Raw genomic sequence first — 21,977 nt, 5'->3', positions numbered from 1 at the left:
GCACATATGAAGATAACAGTAGTTTTATTCTCAAGCTCAATTCTCGTATTATGCACAATTGCAGTGGATAAAACGATGATTCTAAAGTGAGAAATGCATAGAGATGAACTAGCAACATGGCTGACATACACTACCTGAGGAAGAAGGGAGGAGTTACTGACATCAGAGCTGGGCTACAGGGAGAGAGACAGGACAACCTTCTAAAAGGCAAACCTGATTACAAGGCAGTATGAAAACAACAGTACAATGATAACAATTCTCTAGAATTCCCAAGTCGTCGGACGTGACATCAAACTATGAACTGTTTGTTACATCTTTTTACCAAAGTTTTTAATTAGACCAGTGATAAACAGCGGTATTCATCCCTGACATCCGATCTTTTACTTGTCAAACTCATGTGTAGAAATGGAAATTAATATCACTGTAATTTAAAGAATACAAATTCCTCACAACATGGCAGAAGTAGTAGCTGACACCAATGGTGCATTGAGGGATGTACTCGGTGAGTAAGAGAGAAATGTGAGTCTCATCACATACATTTGTTTAGTCACTTATTCTCTTGATAAAGATAGCAGGAAATGTTGGGGCAGAAGTTGGGGATGTTGGTTTTATTACGTATTTCTGAACATATCTGGATCATGGGAATCGCTGCACTTTGTATCAGGATTTTTGAGAACAGACACTTATAAAGACGTATGTGCAAAATAGATCTACCAGGTGGCCTCCTAGGGATTAATTACTGCAGAACGCAACTCATTGGAGCGGGAGGGGAACAAAATGAATCAGATGTGATCATTTCAGCTTCCAAATTTAATGTACATATCTCAGTGTTAGCGATCGCTCACAAATTACGTATAACACGGCTCTCCAATATTTTATCGGATAGCACTTGGGCCAATGTTATGCTATGGCGCTGTCCAGATCTGCATTTTTTTTTTTCAAATCGGATGACACTCACCCATACAAGTCTATGGATAAGTGTGAAACATTGGACTGCACTCAGATGACATCCGAGTGCAGTCTAGCATCCGTGGACTCAAACAATGGAGAAGATGGAAAAATTATGTTTTCCATCTTCTCACCTGTGCTGTGATTCTCACATCGAAGATAATCAGATCACAATAAGGTGACACTCGGCTCAAACTCGGAGCAAAGTTTGATTAAGGTGTCATTACCACAATCGATCCCAACACTCATGTGGCCTTATACGAATACCTTCCCGGAACATGTTTGCTGTTTAATAACCTGTTTAATCAGGACGACCCGGCTTTGAATGTCACTCATGATCTGTAATCCATTGTTCAGTCCGCATTGGCTGCCATTGTTCTTGGCAGAGTAAGATATATTTACACAGGAGGATGTGCTGCTGAGAACAGTGGGTTTTTGTGCAGCACTTTGTGCATTCATGGGGTGATACTCCGCCTGTTTACACGGCAAGATTATTGTGAAACATTTGTCCACTATAATCACCCTGGATTTAACCCTTCATGTGTAACACTATCTGCCAGCATCTCTAATGGTACTGTCACACAGTGCAATTTTGAACGCTACGACGGTACGATCCGTGACGTTCTAGCGATATCGTTACGATATCGCAGTGTCTGACACGCAGCAGCGATCAGGGACCCTGCTGAGAATCGTACGTCGTAGCAGATCGTTTGAAATTTTCTTTCGTCGCTGGATCTCCCGCTGTCATCGCTGGATCGTTGTGTGTGACAGCGATCCAGCGATGCGTTCGCTGGTAACCAGGGTAAACATCGGGTTACTAAGCGCAGGGCCGCGCTTAGTAACCCGATGTTTACCGTGGTTACCAGCGTAAAAGTAAAAAAAAAACAAACCGTACATACTCACCATCTGATGTCCGTCAGGTCCCTTGCAGTCTGCTTCCCTCTCTGACTGTGAGCGCCGGCCGGAAAGTGAGAGCAGATCACAGCGGTGACGTCACCACTGCGCTCTGCTCTCACTGTACGGCGGCACTCAGTCAGAGCGGGAAGCAGACGGCAAGGGACCTGACGGACATCAGATGGTGAGTATGTATTGTTTTTTTTTTTTTACTTTTACGCTGGTAACCACGGTAAACATCGGGTTACTAAGCGCGGCCCTGCGCTTAGTAACCCGATGTTTACCCTGGTTACCAGCGAACCTCGGCATCGCTCCAGCGCCGTGATTGCAAAGTGTGACCGCAGTCTACGACGCTGGAGCGATACTCATACGACGCTGCGACGTCACGGATCGTGCCGTCGTAGCGACGAAAATTGCACGGTGTGACAGTACCCTAAGGCTGTTTTCACAACGAAGAAAGGAGCTTTGAAAATGAGACTGTTCCACTGATTACAGACTAAAATGGTGTCAAATGGATCCACTAACTACAATGGTGTACATCTGGACTCAGATAAAGTGTCTAATACTTTCATGCTGCTCTAATTTATTCACTAAAATGACAAAAACTCTTATGGAAACCAAAAAGACCAGATTATAGTAAATGGCGTCTGTCTGACACTATTTGCATCTGTTGGGGGAAGATTCCATCTTGCAACTGAGAATCAAACTTAGGGCTCATTTCCACATGCGAGTCACACATCCGTATCTCGCATGTGGAAACCAAGCTGTGGCGCCGGCACTTTGGAGCGGAGCTGTGCAGCTCCATGTGTTCCTATGCGGCCGCACGCTCCGCTCCTGAGTGCCGGCTCCACAGCTTGGTTTCCACATGCGAGATACGGATGTGTGACTCGCATGTGGAAATGAGCCCTTAAAGTGTGAATCTAGTAAAACCTGTAATTTGTAAGGTATCCAGGGTCCTGCTGTCCTCACTAGCTCTCATGTATCAGCACAGCTTCATTCCTGGACTGATTTCTCCTTCAGCACTCTAATCTTAGCATCATTAACAATGTAAATGTACGATAATTCAGCCTGTCCTTCAGAAGCCCTGAAGAGTCTCCAAAATGTCCTTGTTTGAACTTGACATTACTGAGTCTCCCTATTGTGATCCAGTTCCCGTATTATCATCAATTATGGCATTGAAGGGGGTTCATACCGAGAAATAGTGAGAGCAGAGCTTGGTTTGGAGGCAGCCAGGAGGATTTTCATGCTAAACTAATGTAATTCTGTAGTTCATTGGATGTTCTCAACAACGGAGGAGACCGACATCTTGGCCACACAGGGAAACGTATGGAATTGGTGGTCAGACTGGATCACATGAACAAGATGTCAATAATGTATGGATATAACTGAGCTGGGATGAAACAGGTTACACAGTGTTATATGTCTATGTATAAATTGCTGGTGGGATTCTTTAAGGATGCAGCGATATTTTGGGTACATTGTGTTGTGGCTGTACTTGGGTTCTCATTGAAGTAAATGTAATCTAAGCCGGAGGACCAGGAACCGATCATTACTCACTATATGGAGCTCTGCTGTCCCAGCTCTGAATACTGTGACCTTCCAGAGTCCTTAGCTCCAGGTATCACCTGTACGGTAGAGGAGCTTTGTGTCACCCACTGACCAATCCAATTTTCTTGACCTCATGGACATCCCCTTCAATTTATCCTGCAGGTCTGCTGCCCAAAGTTTCTGCTTTATAAATTCGCTCCATTGGAAAAATTCTGTGGTGTTAGCACTATAGGAACAAAGGGGAATCAATAGGATAATCTATCGTCACTGTAGGAAGCAGCATCTTTATAACACAAAACATCTGAATACATGGTCATTTGTAGGTTACTTTTGAGATTGAGTGTGACACCCATAGGCCCTCCAGGTGACCTAACACGACATATGGACAGTGGTAGACAGTGGCGTAACTACAAAGTTATGGGCCCCGGTGCGAACTTCCAAATGGGGCCCCCCCCTACCCCCCCCTACCCCCCCCCCCACCTTCCCCCGCCCCCACAACCCCCCCACCTTCCCCCGCCCCGCTTCCCCTAGATACGCCTCGGACTGTTGCAGGAATCTCCTGCACTGCAACATGGTGTTGGGTGCCAGCACAGCCCACACAGTGGTATATCCAGCACAGCCCGCACAGTGGTATATCCAGCACAGCCCGCACAGTGGTATATCCAGCACAGACCGCACAGTGGTATATCCAGCAGAGCCCGCACAGGGATATATAGAGCACAGCCCGCACAGTGGTATATCCAGCAGAGCCCGCACAGTGGTATATACAGCACAGCCCGCACAGTGGTATATACAGCAGAGCCCGCACAGTGGTATATACAGCACAGACCGCACAGTGGTATATAGAGCACAGCCCGCAGTGGTATATAGAGCACAGCCCGCACAGTGGTATATAGAGCACAGCCCGCACAGTGGTATATAGAGCACAGCCCGCACAGTGGTATATAGAGCACAGCCCGCACAGTGTTATATACAGCAGAGCCTGCACAGTGGTATATAGAGCACAGCCCGCACAGTGGTATATACAGCACAGCCCGCACAGTGTTATATACAGCAGAGCCCGCACAGTGGTATATAGAGCACAGCCCGCACAGTGTTATATACAGCAGAGCCCGCACAGTGGTATATACAGCACAGCCCGCACAGTGTTATATACAGCAGAGCCCGCACAGTGGTATATACAGCACAGCCCGCACAGTGTTATATACAGCAGAGCCCGCACAGTGGTATATAGAGCACAGCCCGCACAGTGTTATATACAGCAGAGCCCGCACAGTGGTATATACAGCAGAGCCCGCACAGTGGTATATACAGCAGAGCCCGCACAGTGGTATATACAGCAGAGCCCGCACAGGGATATATACAGCAGAGCCCGCACAGGGATATATACAGCAGAGTCCCCACAGGGGTATATACAGCAGAGCCCGCACAGGGATATATAGAGCACAGCCCACATCTCATCCCCCCCCCCCCCCCGATAATGGCCCCACAGTCCGGTTAAAAAGAAAAAAAAAAAAAAAAACTCTCCTCACCTTTCCTTTTGCCCGCGCTGCTCCTGGCGGCTGAAGTCTGCCCAGGACACTGCAGGTGCGCGATGATATGACGTCATCGCGCACCCGCAGTGTACTGTCAGAGGCAGAGCGGGGAATGATGGGAGAGGAAGCGTCAGGTGACGCTCTCTCCTCCCATCATTGCATTGAACTATACCGGTGTCATAGACGCCGGTATAGTTAAATGCGGCGGCGGCGGCGGCGGCACTGGGGGGGGTTCCGGGGGAGGAACAGTGCAGCGGCCCACTACTGGCATCGGCTCTTCTGGCATTTGCCAGAAGTGCCCGATGGCCAGCCTGGCCCTGCTCAGACCTGCCGGCCCGGGGCCCCTGACCTGCGGGGCCCGGTCGCAATGGCGACCGCTGCGACCGCGGTAGTTACGCCCCTGGTGGTAGACTTTATTAGATAAACCCTTAAATATTATATGTCAGTCACTGAATTAGTGATCAGTAAGCTCCTATATGTAAAATAAACAAATATTGCACACGCGCTACCTCATACAATGGGATGAAAGCCCTCAGCTGCAGGAGACAAGACAGGGAGGTGCCACCGCTGTCAATGAATAGCCTAGAATGATGATAACAACAAATGAATCCGTGCTGGAAGGGCACAAAAGATAAAGTAATAGAAGTGAAAGACTACCGCGATGATATAACACACAAAACCGCATGTGATAAGTTCGCCTGCACACCCCACCACAGCGGAACAACCCCACTCCAACCAGAACAAACCGGAGCACTGACAATGCCGCTCACAGTAGAGCACTCACCGTCAGGAGATGTAGCGCTATGGAGCGTGGTGAGTACGGACAGGTCGGAGAAGGAGGATCTGGCGTGTGGAACACTAGCGGGAGGGCAGGCGGGCAAAAGTCGGCTTTTGGTCTCTGTGCTGCCCCGTACTACCTGTGTGACGTCACACGCTGAGCCTCGTGCCAGCTATTCTCTCTTCCTGCTCGTATCCAGGGACGCCACCGGCCGGGGCTTTCCCTGGCTCTACGCAGCTTCTGCAATTGCTGGCCTGCATTGCGGTCCACCACCTCTGCCCGCCTGCCCTCCCGCTAGTGTTCCACACGCCAGATCCTCCTTCTCCGACCTGTCCGTACTCACCATGCTCCATAGCGCTACATCTCCTGACGGTGAGTCCTCTACTGTGAGCGGCATTGTCAGTGCTCCGGTTTGTTCTGGTTGGAGTGGGGTTGTTCCGCTGTGGTGGGGTGTGCAGGCGAACTTATCACATGCGGTTTTGTGTGTTATATCATCGCGGTAGTCTTTCACTTCTATTACTTTATCTTTTGTGCCCTTCCAGCGTGGATTCATTTGTTGTTATCATCATTCTAAGCTCCTATATGTCCCTCAGGTGATGACATTGAAACCCAAGTAGGGCTCTTCAAGACTTCCATGATCTCGGATCAAAATGCATGGGCTGGCCGCGCATCTCCCGACCCCAAGACTGACAGCCTCATAGAAATATATGAACCTCTCATGCTCGGAGTTGGGAGACGCATGGCCACTCCGTACATTGTGATCCGAGATCGGACCGATGATCATGGAAGTCTGAAAAATCCCTAACAGACAAAGGAAAATATAGCAACAAACGGCGCAGATTTATTGCTTTGGCAGAAACAGGAAATAGAAGAAGTCACAATTCAGCACGGGCTGCAGTAATGACTCAAGAAAAAACACAAATAAAAAATCTTTATAGCACAAAAACTTGAGTGATAGTGACAAAACCGACCTTAAGTAGGTATTTGCTGAAATCATCACTAAACCTGTAGATACAGCCAGAAGGACAAGTTCAGGCCCTCGCTTTCTAGTAATTGTGGGTCACACCCACTGGGTGTTAACGGGAGAATTTTACTTTCATTTCTTCCTTCTGCTTTCAGCGATGGCGTCTGCTGGTCTCAGAAAGGAGCTGGAATGTTCCATCTGTCTGACTCTGTATACAGATCCTGTAACCCTGAGATGTGGACACAACTTCTGCCGGGTCTGTATTGATCAAGTCCTGAATACACGGGACGAGTCTGGAGATTATTCCTGTCCTGAATGTAGAGAAAAGTTTCAGGGGCGACCAGCACTGATAAGGAACATAACTCTGAGTAATGTCGTGGAGAATTTCCGGTCTACTGAGCCACATCAGGAGGAGATCACCGGGATCTGCTGCACTTACTGTTTTCACTCTCCTGTACCTGCTGTGAAATCCTGTCTGCACTGTGAGGCTTCTCTGTGTGAGAAACACCTAAAACTTCACAGTAAATCACCAGAACACATCCTCACTGATCCCAGCACTTCTCTGGAGAACAGGAAATGTTCTGCCCATAAGAAGATCCTGGAATATTACTGCGCTGAGGACTCTACTTGTATCTGTGTGTCCTGCAGTTTGGTTGGAGAACATCGGGGACACCGGGTGGAGACACTGGATGAGGCCTCTGAGAAGAAGAAGGTGAAACTGAGAAATGTTCTCCAGAAACTGATCACAAAGAGGAAGAAGACTGAGGAAAGAGTCCGGAGTCTGGAGGAGCAGAGGAGAAAAGTTAAAGAAAAATCATCTGGAGAAGCCAAAAGAGTCACTGCCCTGTTTATAGACATCAGGAGACGGGTGGACGACCTGGAGAAGAAGGTCCTGAATGAGATCTCCAGGCGGGAAAAGCAGATGTCCCTGTCTGATGTGATCCAGAAGCTGGAAATAAAGAAGGACGAGCTGTCCAGGAAGATGAGGCACATTGAGGAGCTGTGTAACATGACGGATCCACTGACTGCCTTACAGGAACCAGACACAGGTGACTTGTGTGATCCTGAGGAGAAGGAGGGAGGTGATAAGGCCACAGGAGGACATGATGGAGGAGATGAAGACAGATGGGGACATGATGGAGGTGATCGGGGTGCGGAGCTGATCTCACACATATCACACACATTATCTGATATTATAAGAGATATAAATGTGATCTTTCATGTGGCGGATCCTGCAGACATATTACTGGATGTAAACACGGCTGCTAATAATCTTCTTATATCAGACGACCTGAAAACTGCGACCTGGACACTAAGAACACAGAATCGTCCAGAAACAGCAGAGAGATTCCAGGGTTATCAGGTGATGAGCGGGAGGAGATTTACCTCAGGACGACATTACTGGGATGTGGAGATCAGTGGGTCAGAGTGGTGGAGTGTGGGGATGTGTTACCCCAGTATAGACAGGAGGGGGCAGAAGTTGTACATTGGAGATAATAACAAGTCCTGGTGTTTACATAAAGGGCGGGTGAATAATAATCAGTATTCAGTGATGCATGGCAGTAAAGTGATCCCGTTACCTCACCAGATCTCCAGTGATAGAGTCAGGATATGTCTGGATTATGAGGCCGGGCAGTTGTCCTTTTATGAGCTGTGTGACCCCATCAGACACTTACACACCTTCACTGCCGCCTTCTCCGAGCCCCTTCATGCTGCATTATGTGTATTAAATGGTTCTATAAAGATATCATGGAGGAGCTGTGAGGAAACATCGCCGTAGAACAAATCTACCCAGTGACAGATTATATGATTGGTGAAGCAATCAGCCAATAGGATGCACCGTTTGGAGGGGTATATCTAGTGTCTGTAGATAAATATTACGGGGTCGTCTCCTTTTAGTAAAGCTATGTGCACACGTTGCGGTTTTGCTGCGGGTTCGCAGCAGCTTTCCATGCGTGTACAGTACCATGTAAACCTATGGAAAATGCAATCCGTAGTGCCCATGCTGCGGAAAAAAACACGCGGAAACGCAGCAGGTTACATTCCGCAGCATGTCAATTCTTTGTGCGGATTCCCCAGCGGTTTACACCTGCTCCATAATAGGAATCCGCACAAAATCCGCATAAAGTCCGCTGTAAATCCGCAGTAAATTTGCACATACCATAAATGTTCAGCCCCGGATACAGTTTTGTATAGATTGCGGCTCTGCTCACCGTCCTCGGTATCGGTGCTGAGTCTGTAGTGCTGCTTCCGATGTCCGGTATAGGATGCGGCACTGACGTCATGTTGACAGCACAACAACCAATCAGTGAGCTCAGCGTGTCTGAGGGAGGCATGCTATCCACACGGGCAGAGTCGTGGAGCTCACTGATTGGCTGCTGCACTTTCGAAGTCACGTCAGGGCTTTAGCCAATACCGGACATCAGAATCAGCACCGGAAGCTCAACGCTGGAACCGAGGACGGTGAGGACGGCCCAGTTTACTGTTTTATGACAAATTTCCACCAAAGTTAAACTTTTTATCAAGGAGGACAACTTCTTTATATGGATTCTATAATCTCCTGTCTTCAGTAGCGTACCTCTCCTCGGCCTCGTAATTTCCTTCTTGCCAGGGACTGTGATCTTCTTAAGATTCACAGTACGGACCAGCGTTGTAACATGTAGAGTCAGCTTTGTCTTTAGGATTTAGGATGAAGCACTGACGTTTACCAGATGCAGCGACCCCTCAGCTTCAGAGCAGCACTTACAAGCTCTAAAGCCGGGAGATTGCAAGAAAACGTTACTTTCCTGGGAAACTGCACTGCAGAGGTGGCCGATAACCTAGGCAACAATCTGTACACTGCAGCTTTACAGAATGGAGAGGAGTTTTCGTAAGAGGGAAATAAGAAGTTGGCTTGGTTCTTATGAGCCCTTTGCAATTTTGTAGATTTAATAAGATGAATCAGGTTTATTAACCTTTATCCTGGAAGAAAATATTTGTACATGTGTTAGTGGTTTCCTTGAGTTGCACTGCAGTCTTCATTCTTTCATCCATCCCAGACCTCCTGATAAGACAACCTGATCCTAGTTTCAGACATTTCTCCAGTGGTCGTGTCCCTCCCAGTAATACAGGCTGGATGTGAGGTCAGTGTGTCCTAGACGCTGCTGTCTTCTCCAGGTCTCGTGTATCAGCACAGCTTCATTCCTGGAATGATTTTCCTTATGTAAAAAATCTACAACAGATACAAATTATTTCTCCGGCTCATGATAGATCTCTGAGGAGAGCTTCTTATGCCAAGACGGGTTTGACTTTCCCCTATTGCAACTTGTCAGTGTGTTCTCTCCTCAGTCTGCTCGCTGATGCTTTACCAGATTTATATACTCCTTCCCTCTGTGCCTTCCTCACTCTTTACACTTTGATACCATAGGTCCTGTGTGATCTCCACTTCCTGAAAAAATTTTTTTCCTTCCCCACCTCCTATACCCTCTGATCGGCCACATACAATCTCCTCTCCGCACCTTCTGCTATCTCTAACACTGAGAGGAGGTCGGAGAAGAGCAGAGAACAAAGTGCTGTCATCCAAGTCTTAGGCTACGTGAAAGCTTCAGACTTTACTGCAGAAAACATTTCTAACGAAGACTAATTAGACAATTTATATTGCGTTTAGGAACAAATAATCAACCACATAATAATAGTGTAAAGGTGTCCATAACGTAACCTTTTATTTTTGTCTTACGGTGGCTTCATTTTTGTTTGCTCGATTTTGTGGTAAATATAATGTACTGCTTAATGGTAATAATTTTTGGGGCGTAGAATGGTAAAAATGATATTCTGTTGTTCTCACTTATATGTCGACCAGATAAATATAAATAAAAGGGACAGGATTTTTAGTAAGAGGTAAATTAAATGTTGATTATTTTTATAAGCATTTTGCAATTTTAAATCTTCATGAACTTGAGACAACCATTTTAACGAAAGGAAGATAAACCCATGAACCATTTATATGTGCACATAGCCCTGTGAAAGCTGAACTCATATTTACCTTTATATTGTCAATCCGTTTCATAAATCCTGAGAATTCCACATTTTAGTGAGGTGTTAAGTGCTATGGGTGGCAGAATGCACTTAACAAAACTCCGCCTCCTCGAGTTATTAACATTCTTGGCTCCTCCTTCCCTCTGTTTATTGACAGGGAATCACACGCCTGAAAGGTCTATATGTGTGACCGATCTTCATCGATAATAACCTCTGTGATTCCAGTACGAGGCTGGAAAAGATCACCATGTTGTGAATAGTTATATTGTTATTATGTGATAATAAAAGTTTTTATTATCGTCTCATTTAGACCCTAATTTGTTTTCTCGAACCAGAATGTAACTGTTGTAAAAAAAAAAATCTCCCTAAGAAGCCGTCACTGCTCTTCCCATACACATCAGCCCGCATGATCCTCTATGCAAAAAACCTTGTTGAGTGACATTGTTGCTGTAGGCGGAACAGAGTCGTGATACAACATGTTTATACAAATGTTATATGAATGTTTAACCTGTATTTAATCTACAATGTGATGCTGGAGCCGTTCTCCTTACATAATGCAGATTGCAATAGATATAGGTGTAGTATATAGTTATAGAGAAAAATTAAAATCCATAAAGACATCTTCAGAGAAGGAACATATCATCCTCACATTAAACATATGAGATTCATTATAACTGTGGAAGTGAGAAAGACCTGACACTTCCATTGTAGTATGGACCTCCTACTGTGAACAGGTAATTACAGTACGGATCTGAAGAGCCTTTCCTGCTACATCAGGTTTAGTATTTCTCTTTCATCATTCCTTTTTATGTTAGGTAATGGTATATGCAGTATTGTTTTGTTCCCATTTTGTAACATCTTTGTTTTTTTAGAAACACTGCCTACCTTTCCAAATTAAATATATAGAATGTAATAGCTCTGTTCCTCTTGCTCTGTAAACCGCACCCCTGAATCCGTACACCACCTTTATTGGGTGTCCAATCAGCCCGTATAAACGATTCATGGTGGCAGCTAGTAGTTCATTTTGTTATTGTGGAGTTGGCAGTGTCCATGCCGGGGTATGTATATACAGTATATTCCATGCGTTGGAGTCAGAGGTGTATATACCATACGCTCAATAAACAGCCATGTAGTGGAAGCAGCCGCAGCCTCAACCATCACTAGTTAGCAAATTGTGTAATAATCCTGGTGATTGGAGGCAGTGGTGTTGCGTTTCCCTGACAAACTGAGGGTAGTGGTGGGATCTGCGTGATCTATCTGCTGCACATTCCTGACATATATAGAAAAATAAGTCACCTATAGGGATCAAAGCATACCATATATGTACTAATAAAGTGCATGTGCAAATTAATTCCTGCCATGAAGAAATTAAAAAATACATTTGCACTGGGAGCAAAACAAATACAAAAGCAACATGGCTGACATACACTATCTGAGGAAGAAGGGAGGAGTTACTGACATCAGAGCTGGGCTACAGGGAGAGAGACAGGACAACCTCCTAAAAGGCAAACCGGATTACAAGGCAGTATGAAAACAACAGTACAATGATAACAATTCTCTATAATTCCCAAGTCGTCGGACGTGACATCGAACTATGAACTGTTTGTTACATCTTTTTACTAGACTTTTTAATTAAACCAGTGATAAACAGCGAAAATCATCCCTGACATCCGATCTTTCACTTCTCAAACTCGGGTAGAAATGGAAATTAATATCACTGTAATTTAAAGTACGCAACTTCCTCACAACATGGTAGAAGTTGTATCTTACACCAATGGTGCATCGAGGGATTATTCTCTTGATAAAGATTGCAGGAAATATTGGGGCACAAGTTGGGGATGTTGGTTTTATTACGTATTTCTGAACATATCTGGATCATGGGAATCGCTGCACTTTGTATCAGGATTTTTGATAGCAGACACAGTTATAAAGGCGTATGTGCAAAATAGATCTACCAGGTGGCCTCCTAGGGATTCATTGCTAAGAACGTAACTTACAGGAGCGGGAGGGGAACATACTTAATCAGATGTGATCATTTCAGCTTCCACATTTAATGTACATATCTCAGTGTTAGCGAATGCTCACAAATAACGTATAACACGGCTCTCCAATATTTTATCAGATAGCACTCGGACCAATATTATGCTATGGCGCTGTCCAGATCTGTGCTTTTTTCAAATCGGATGACACTCACCCATACAAGTCTGTGGATGAGTGTGAAACATTGGACTGCACTCAGATGACATCCGAGTGCAGTCTAGTGTCCGTGGACTCAAACAATGAAGATGGAGAAATTATGTTTTCCATCTTCTCACCTGTGCTGTGATTCTCACATCGAAGATAATCAGATCACAATAAGGTGACACTCGGCTCAAACTCGGAGCAAAGTTTGATTAATATTTAATTACCATAATCAATCCCAACACTCGTGTGGCCTTATATGAATACCGTCCCGCTACATGTTTGCTGTTTAATAACCTGTTTAATCAGGACGACCCGGCTTTGAATGTCACTCATGATCTGTAATCCGTTGTTCAGTCCGCATTGGCTGCCATTGTTCTTGGCAGAGTAAGATATATTTACACAGGAGGATGTGCTGCTGAGAACCTTGATCTTTTGTGCAGCACGTTTTGCATTCATGGGGTGATACTCCGCCTGTTTACACTGCAAGATTATTGTGAAACATTTGTCCTCTATAATCACCCTGGATTTAACACTTCATGTGTAACATTATCTGCCAGCGTATCTAAAGGTACCTTCACACTAAGCAGGGCCGCGCTTAGTAACCCGATGTTTACCCTGGTTACCAGTGTAAAATGTAAAAAACAAACAGGACATACTCACCTTCGCGTCCCCCGGCGTCCGCTTCCTGCACTGACTGTGAGTGCCGGCCCTAACAGCAGAGCGGTGACGTCACCGCTGTGCTGTGCTTTCACTTTACGGCCGGCACTCAGTCAGTGCAGGAAGCGGACGGCGGGGGACGCGAAGGTGAGTATGTACTGTTTGTTTTTTTACATTTTACACTGGTAACCAGGGTAAACATCGGGTTACTAAGCGCGGTCCTGCGCTTAGTAACCCGATATTTACCCTGGTTACCAGTGTAAAACATCGCTGGTATCGTTGCTTTTGCTGTCAAACACGACGATACACGGCGATCTGACGACCAAATAAAGTTCTGAACTTTAACCAACGACCAACGATATCACAGCAGGATCCTGATCGCTGCTGCGTGTCAAACTAAACGATATCGCTAGCCAGGACGCTGCAACGTCACGGATCGCTAGCGATATCGTTTAGTGTGAAGGTACCTTAAGGCTGGTTTCACAACGAAGAAAGGAGCTATGAAAATGAGACTGTTTCCACTGATTACAGACTAAAATGTTGTCAGATGGATCCACTAACTACAATGGTGTACGTTTGGATGCAGATAAAGTGTCTAATACTTTTATGCTGCTTTAACTTATTCACTAAAATGACAAATACTCTTATGGAAACCAAAAAGACCAGATTATAGTAAATGGCGTCCGTCTGACACTATTTGTATTTGTTGGGGGAAGATTCCATCTTGCAACTGAGGATCAAACTTAAGTGTGAATCTAGTAAAACCTGTAATTTGTAAGGTATCCAGGGTTCTGCTGTCCTCACTAGCTCTTATGTATCAGCACAGCTTCATTCCTGGACTGATTTCTCCTTCGGCACTCTAATCTTAGCATCATTAACAATATTAATGTATGATAATTCAGCCTGCCCTTCGGAAGCCCAGAAGAGTCTCCAAAATGTCCTTGTTGGAACTTGACATTACTGAGTCTCCCTATTGTGATCCAGTTCCCGTATTATCATCAAGTATGGCATTGAAGGGGGTTCATACCGAGAAACAGTGAGAGCAGAGCTTGGTTTGGAGGCAGCCAGGAGGATTTTCATGCTAAACTAATGTAATTCTGTAGTTCATTGGATGTTCTCAACAACAGAGGAGACCGACATCTTGGCCACACAGGGAAACGTATGGAATTGGTGGTCAGACTGGATCACATGAACACGATGCCAATAATGTATGGATGTAACTGAGCTGGGATGAAACAGATTACACAGCGTTATATGTCTATGTATAAATTGCTGGTGGGATTCTTTAAGGATGCAGCGATATTTTGGGTACATTGTGTTGTGGCTGTACTTGGGTTTTCATTGAATTAAATGTAACCTAAGCCGGAGGACCAGGAACCGATCATTACTCACTTTATGGAGCTCTGAATACTGTGAACTTCCAGAGTCCTTAGCTATGGTTATCACGTGTACGGTAGAGGAGCTTGGTGTCACACACCGACCAATCCGATTTTCATGACCTCATGGACATCCCCTTCAATTTATCCTGCAGGTCTGCTGCCCAAAGTTTCAGCTTTACAAATTCGCTCCATAGGAAAAATTCTGTGGTGTTAGCACTATAGGAACGTAGGGGAAGCAATAGGATAATCTATCGTCACTGTAGGAAGCAGCATCTTTATAACACAAAACGTCTGAAGACATGGTCATTTGTAGGTTACTTTTGAGATTGCGTGTGACACCCATAGGCCCTCCAGGTGACCTAACACGACATATGGACAGTGGTAGACTTTATTAGATAAACCCTTAAATATTATACCTCAGTCACTGAATTAGTGATCAGTAAGCTCCTATATTTCCCTCAGGTGATGACATTGAAACCCAAGTAGGGCTCTTCAAGACTTCCGTGATCTCGGATCACAATGCATGGGCTGGCCGCGCATCTCCCGACCCCAAGACTGACAGCCTCATAGAAATATATGAACCTGTCACGCTCGGGATTGGGAGACGAATGGCCACTCCGTACATTGTGATCCGAGATCGGACCGATGATCACGGATGTCTGTAAAAGCCCTAACAGACAAAGAAAAATATAGCAACTAACGGCGCAGATTTATTGCTTTGGAAGAAACAGGAAATAGAAGAAGTCACAATTCAGCACGGGCTGCAGTAATGACTCAAAAAAAAAAACACAAATTGAAAAATCTTTATAGCACAAAAACCTGAGTGATAGTGACAAAACCGACCTTAAGTAGGTATTTGCTGAAATCGTCACCAAACCTGTAGATACAGCCAGAAGGACAAGTTCAGGCCCTCGCTTTCTAGTAATTGTGGGTCACACCCACTGGGTGTTTACGGGAGAATTTAACTTTCATTTCTTCCTTCTGCTTTCAGCGATGGCGTCTGCTGGTCTCAGAAAGGAGCTGGAATGTTCCATCTGTCTGACCCTGTATACAGATCCTGTAACCCTGAGATGTGGACACAACTTCTGCCGGGTCTGTATTGATCAGGTCCTGAATACACGGGACGGGTCTGGAGATTATTCCTGTCCTGAATGTAGAGAAAAGTTTCGGAGGCGACCAGCACTGATAAGGAACATAACTCTGAGTAATGTCGTGGAGAATTTCATGTCTACTTAGCCACATCAGGAGATCACCGGGATCTGCTGCACTTACTGTATTCACTCTCCTGTATCTGCTGTTAGATCCTGTCTACACTGTGAGGCTTCTCTGTGTGATAATCATCTGAGGGTTCACAGTAAGGGTATGTGCACACGTTGCGGATTTCTTGCAGAAAATTCCTGAAGAAAACCTGAAATTTTCTGCAAGAAATCCGCATTTTTTTTTTTGCGTTTTTTTTCCGTTTTTTTCGCGTTTTTTTAGCATTCTGCAAGCGTAATTAGCTTGCAGAATGCTAAAGTTTTCCAAGCGATCTGTAGCATCGCTTGGAAAACTGACTGACAGGTTGGTCACACTTGTCAAACATAGCGTTTGACAAGTGTGACCAACTTTTTACTATAGATGCAGCTTATGCAGCATCTATAGTAAAAGATAGAATGTTAAAAATAATAAAAAAAATAAAAAAATGCTTATACTCACCCAGACATCTCCTCAGCGGCGTCCGTTCCTCTTTCTCTAGCTGGCGTGTGCGCACAGGACCTTCCGTGACGTCACGGTCCGGTCACGTGAGCGGTCACATGACCGCTCACGACCAATCACAGGACAGTGACGTCATTCGGCGAGGTCCTTCAGCGCACACCAGCTACAGGAACCAGCCAGCGTGCAGCACAGAGGCGGGAACACAGCGCCGGACATCGAGGGTGAGTATAGGACTGTTTTTTATTTTATTTCTTATTTTTTTACCAATTATATGGTGCCCAGTGCGTGGAGGAGAGTTTCCTCTCCTCCACCCTGGGTACCAACCGCACATAATCTGCTTACTTCCCGCATCGTGGGCACAGCCCCGTGCGGGAAGTAAGCAGATCAATGGACCCCTAGGTGTGCGGAATCCCCGCAATTCCGCATTTTTAATGAACATGTTGCTTTTTTTTCCGCTATGCGATTTTTTCGCGGAAAAAATCGCAACATTTGCACAAAAAATGCGGAATACCTTGTAAATAATAGGAGGCATATGTTAGCGTTTTTTTCGCGTTTTTATCACGTTTTTATAGCGAAAAAAACGCGAAAAAAACGCTAACAATCCTGAACGTGTGCACATGGCCTAAAGGAGCAGAACACGTCCTCACTGATCCCAGCACTTCTCTGGAGACCAGGAAATGTTCTGTCCATAAGAAGATCCTGGAATATTACTGCACTGAGGACGCTGTTTGTATCTGTGTGTCCTGCAGTTTGGCCGGAGAACATCGGGGACACCGGGTGGAAATGCTGGAGGAGGCCTCAGAGAAGAAGAAGGAGAAACTGAGAAATCTTCTGCAGAATCTGAACACAAAGAGAGGGAAAACCGAGGAAAGAGTCCGGAGTCTGGAGGAGCAGAGGAGAAAAGTTAAAGAAAAATCATCTGGAGAAGCCAAAAGAGTCACTGCCCTGTTTATAGACATCAGGAGATGGGTGGACGACCTGGAGAAGAGGATCCTGAGTGACATCTCCAGGCGGGAAAAGCAGATGTCTGATGTGATCCAGAAGCTGGAAATAAAGAAGGACGAGCTGTCCAGGAAGATGAGACACATTGAGGAGCTGTGTAACATGACGGATCCACTGACTGTCTTACAGGAACCAGACACCGGTGACTTGTGTGATCCTGAGGAGGAGGGAGATGAGGACACAGGAGGACATGATGGAGGTGATCGGGGTGCGGAGCTGATCTCCCACCTATCACACACATTATCTGCTATGATAAGAGATATAAATGTGACCTTCCATGTTCAGGATCCTGCAGACATATTACTGGATGTAAACACGGCTGGTAATAATCTCCTTATATCAGACGACCTGAAAACTGCGACGTTGACAGAAATAAGACAGAATCGTCCAGAAGCAGCAGAGAGATTCCAGGGTTATCAGGTGATGAGCGGGAGGAGATTTACCTCAGGACAACATTACTGGGATGTGGAGATCAGTAGGACTGAGTGGTGGAGTGTGGGGATGTGTTACCCCAGTATAGACAGGAGGGGGCGTCAGTCATACATTGGATGTAATAACAAGTCCTTGTGTTTACATAAAGGGCGGGAGTATAATAATCAGTATTCAGTGATACATGACAGTAAAGTGATCCCGTTGCCTCACCAGATCTCCAGTGATCGGGTCAGGATATGTCTGGATTATGAGGCCGGGCAGTTGTCCTTTTATGAGCTGTGTGACCCCATCAGACACTTACACACCTTCACTGCCGCCTTCTCCGAGCCCCTTCATGCTGTGTTATGTGTATTAAATGGTTCTATAAAGATATCAGGAGCAGGTGTGAGGAAACATCATCCTAGTAGAAATCTACCCAGCGATAGATGACATTACAGGGATTAGAATATGATTGGTGAAGCAATTGGGCAACAGGATGCATCGGTTGGAGGGGTATATCTAGTGTCTGTAGATAAATATTACGGGGTCGTCTCCTTTTAGTAAATGTTCAGCCCCGGATACAGTTTGGTATAGATTGCGGCTCTGCTCACCGTCCTCGGTATCGGTGCTGAGTCTGTAGTGCTGCTTCCGATGTCCGGTATAGGATGCGGCACTGACGTCATGTTGACAGCACAACAACCAATCAGTGAGCTCAGCGTGTCTGAGGGAGGCATGCTATCCACACGGGCAGAGCCGTTGAGCTCACTGATTGGCTGCTGCACTTTTGAAGTCACGTCAGGGCTTTAGCCAATACCGGACATCAGAATCAGCACCGGGAGCTCAGCGCTGGAACCGCGGACGGTGAGGACGGCCCAGTTTACTGTTTTATGACAAACTGCGGCCAAAGTTAAACTTTTTCTGAAGGGGAACAACATCTTTATATGGGTTCTATAATCTCCTGTCTTCAGTAGCACACCTCTCCTCGGCCTCGTAATTTCCTTCTTGCCAGGGACTGTGATCTTCTTAAGATTCACAGTACAGACCAGCGTTGTAACATGTAGAGTCAGCTTTGTCTTTAGGATTTAGGATGAAGCACTGACGTTTACCAGATGCAGCGACCCCTCAGCTTCAGAGCAGCACTTACAAGCTCTAAAGCCGGGAGATTGCAAGAAAATGCTACTTTCCTGGGAAACTGCACTGCAGAGGTGGCCGATAACCTAGGCAACAATCTGTACACTGCAGCTTTACAGAATGGAGAGGAGTTTTCATAAGAGGGAAATAAGAAGTTGGCTTGGTTCTTATGAGCCCTTTGCAATTTTGTAGATTTAATAAGATGAATCAAGTTTATTAAGGGGTCACACCTTTATCCTGGAAGAAAATATTTGTACATGTGTTAGTGGTTTCCTTGAGTTTCACTGCAGTCTTCTTTCTTTCATCCATTCCCAGACCTCCTGATATGCACTTTACAACCTGATCCTGGTTTCAGACATTTCTCCAGTGTTCGTGTCCCTCCCAGTAATACAGGCTGGTTGTGAGGTCAGTGTGTCCTAGACGCTGCTGTCTTCTCCAAGTCTCATGTATCAGCACAGCTTCATTCCTGGAATGATTTTCCCTTCTGTAAAAAATCTACGACAGATGCAAATTATTTCTCTGGCCCATGATAGATCTCTGTGAGGGGAAATTCTTATGCCAAGACGGGTTTGACTTTCCCCTACTGCAAGTTGTCAGTGTGTTCTCTCCTCTTTCTGTTCGCCGATGCTTTACCAGATTCATAAACTCCTTCCCTCTGTGCCTTCCTCACTCTTTACACTTTGATACCATAGGTCCTGTGTGATCTCCACTTCCTGTAAATCTGTTTTTTTTCCATCCCCCACCACCTATACCCTCTGATCGGCCACGTACAATCTCCTCTCCGCACCTGCTGCTATCTCTAACACTGAGAGGAGGTCGGAGAAGAGCAGAGAACAAAGTGCTGTCATCCAATTCTTAGGCTACGTTCACATTAGCGTTGTGCGACGCAGCGTCGGGTGCCGCTGCGTCGCCGCATGCGTCATGCACCCCTATATTTAACATGGGGGCGCATGGACATGCGTTGCATTTGCGTTTTGTGACGCCTGCGTCGCTGTGGTGCATGCGTCAGGGCGCACAGGACGCAGCAAGTTGCATTTTTTGTGCGTCCAAAATCAAGCAAAAAAAGGACGCATGCGTCACAAAACGCTGCGTTGTGCATGCGTTCACATTTGCGTTGTGCGTTGCGTCGCCGACGCTGCGGCGCACAACGCAAATGTGAACGTAGCCTTAGGCTACGTGAAAGCTTCAGACTTTACTGCAGAAAACATTTCTAATGAAGACTAATTAGACAATTTATATTGCGTTTAGGAACAAATGATCAACTACATAATAATAGTGTAAGGGTATGTGCACACGTCAGGATTTTTTGCAGAAATTTTCCTGACAAAAACCGGACATTTCTGCCAGAAATCCGCATGTGTTTTTGACGCGTTTTTGGTGCGTTTTTTGTGCGCTTTTTTCCAAATGCATAGAATAGCGGGAAAAATGCAGAAAATCCGCAAAATTAATGAACATGCTGCTTTTTTTACCGCGATGCATTTTTTCGCGGAAAAAAACGCATCATGTGCACAAAACATGCAGAATGCATTCTAAATGATAGGATGCATAATGTATGCATTTTTAATGAGCTTTAATAGTGTTCTTATCGTGAAAAACGCAAAAAAACGCAAAAAAACCTGAACGTGTGCACATACCCTCAAAGTGTCCATAACGTAACCTTTTATTTTTGTCTTACGGTGGCTTCATTTTTGTTTGCTCGATTTTGTGGTAAATATAATGTACTGCTTAATTTTATTCATTTTGGGAGCGGAGGATGGTAAAAAAATAAAATCTGTTGTTCTCACGTATATGTAGACCAGGATTTTTAGTAAGAGGTAAATTATAAAGTTGATTATTTTTATAAGCATTTTGCAATTTTACGTATTCATGAACTTGAGACAACCACTTTCACTAAAGGAAATCTGTCAGGAAGATAAACCCATGAACCATTTATATGTGCACATAGCCCTGTGAAAGCTGAAATCATATTTACCTTTATATTGTCAATATGTTTCATAAATCCTAAGAATTTCAATTTTTTATGTAAATGAGGTGTTAAGTGCTATGGGCGGCAGAATGCACTTAACAAAACTCCTCGAGTTATTAACATTCTTTGCGCCTCCTTCCCTCTGTTTATTGAGAGGGAATCACACGCCTGAAAGGTTTATATGTGCGACCGATCTTCATCGATAATCACCTCTGTGATTCTAGTACAAGGCTGGAAAAGATCACCATGTTGTGAATAGTTATATTGTTATTATGTCATAATATAAGTTTTTACTATCGTCTCATATAGACCCTAATTAGTTTTTTCGATCCTGAATATAACTGTTGTAAAAAAAAATCTCCCCAGAAGCCGTCACTGCTCTTCCCATACACATCAGCTCGCATGATCTTCTATGCAAAAAACCTCGTTGGGTGACATTGTTGCTGTAGGCAGAACAGAGTCGTGATACAACATGTTTATACAAATGTATGAATGTTTGACCTGTATTTAATCTATAATGTGATGCTGGAGCCGTTCTCCTTACATAATGCAGATTGCAATAGATATAGGCGTACTGTATAGTTATAAAGAAAAATTAAAATCAATAAAGACATCTCATCCTCACATTATACATATGGGATTCATTATAACTGGAGAAGTAATAAAGCGCTGACACTACAACCTACATTGAAGTAGAACCTCACTATGAGAATATGGGATTCATTATAACTGGGGAATTGAGAAAGACCTGACATTTTAACTTCCACTGTAGTATGGACCTCCTACTTTAAACAGGTAATTACAGTACGGATCTGAAGAGCCTTTCCTGCAACATCAGGTTTAGTATTTCTCTTTCATCATTTCTTTTTAT

General features: G+C 44.9%; 1 protein-coding gene and 1 pseudogene across 2 annotated transcripts; both read left to right on the top strand.

Moving 5' to 3' along the window:
* Positions 1 to 6,796: 6,796 nt before the first annotated feature.
* Positions 6,797 to 10,983, top strand: LOC143776997 (E3 ubiquitin/ISG15 ligase TRIM25-like). The gene has a single exon (XM_077266884.1). The coding sequence runs from the start codon at positions 6,825 to 6,827 to the stop codon at positions 8,445 to 8,447; it is 1,623 nt and encodes a 540-aa protein (XP_077122999.1). The 5' UTR covers positions 6,797 to 6,824; the 3' UTR covers positions 8,448 to 10,983.
* Positions 10,984 to 15,805: 4,822 nt separating this feature from the next.
* Positions 15,806 to 21,730, top strand: LOC143776998 (E3 ubiquitin-protein ligase TRIM39-like; annotated as a pseudogene). The gene is made up of 2 exons (XR_013215957.1): positions 15,806 to 16,261; positions 17,225 to 21,730. The product of XR_013215957.1 is annotated as an E3 ubiquitin-protein ligase TRIM39-like (transcript).
* The last annotated feature ends 247 nt before the right edge of the window (positions 21,731 to 21,977 follow it).

This window comes from Ranitomeya variabilis, chromosome 5 (genome assembly GCF_051348905.1).
Source record: "Ranitomeya variabilis isolate aRanVar5 chromosome 5, aRanVar5.hap1, whole genome shotgun sequence".
Lineage (NCBI taxonomy): Eukaryota > Metazoa > Chordata > Amphibia > Anura > Dendrobatidae > Ranitomeya > Ranitomeya variabilis.
The sequence above is the reverse complement of the archived record's forward strand: the minus strand, read 5'-3'. Positions and strand labels throughout refer to the sequence as shown.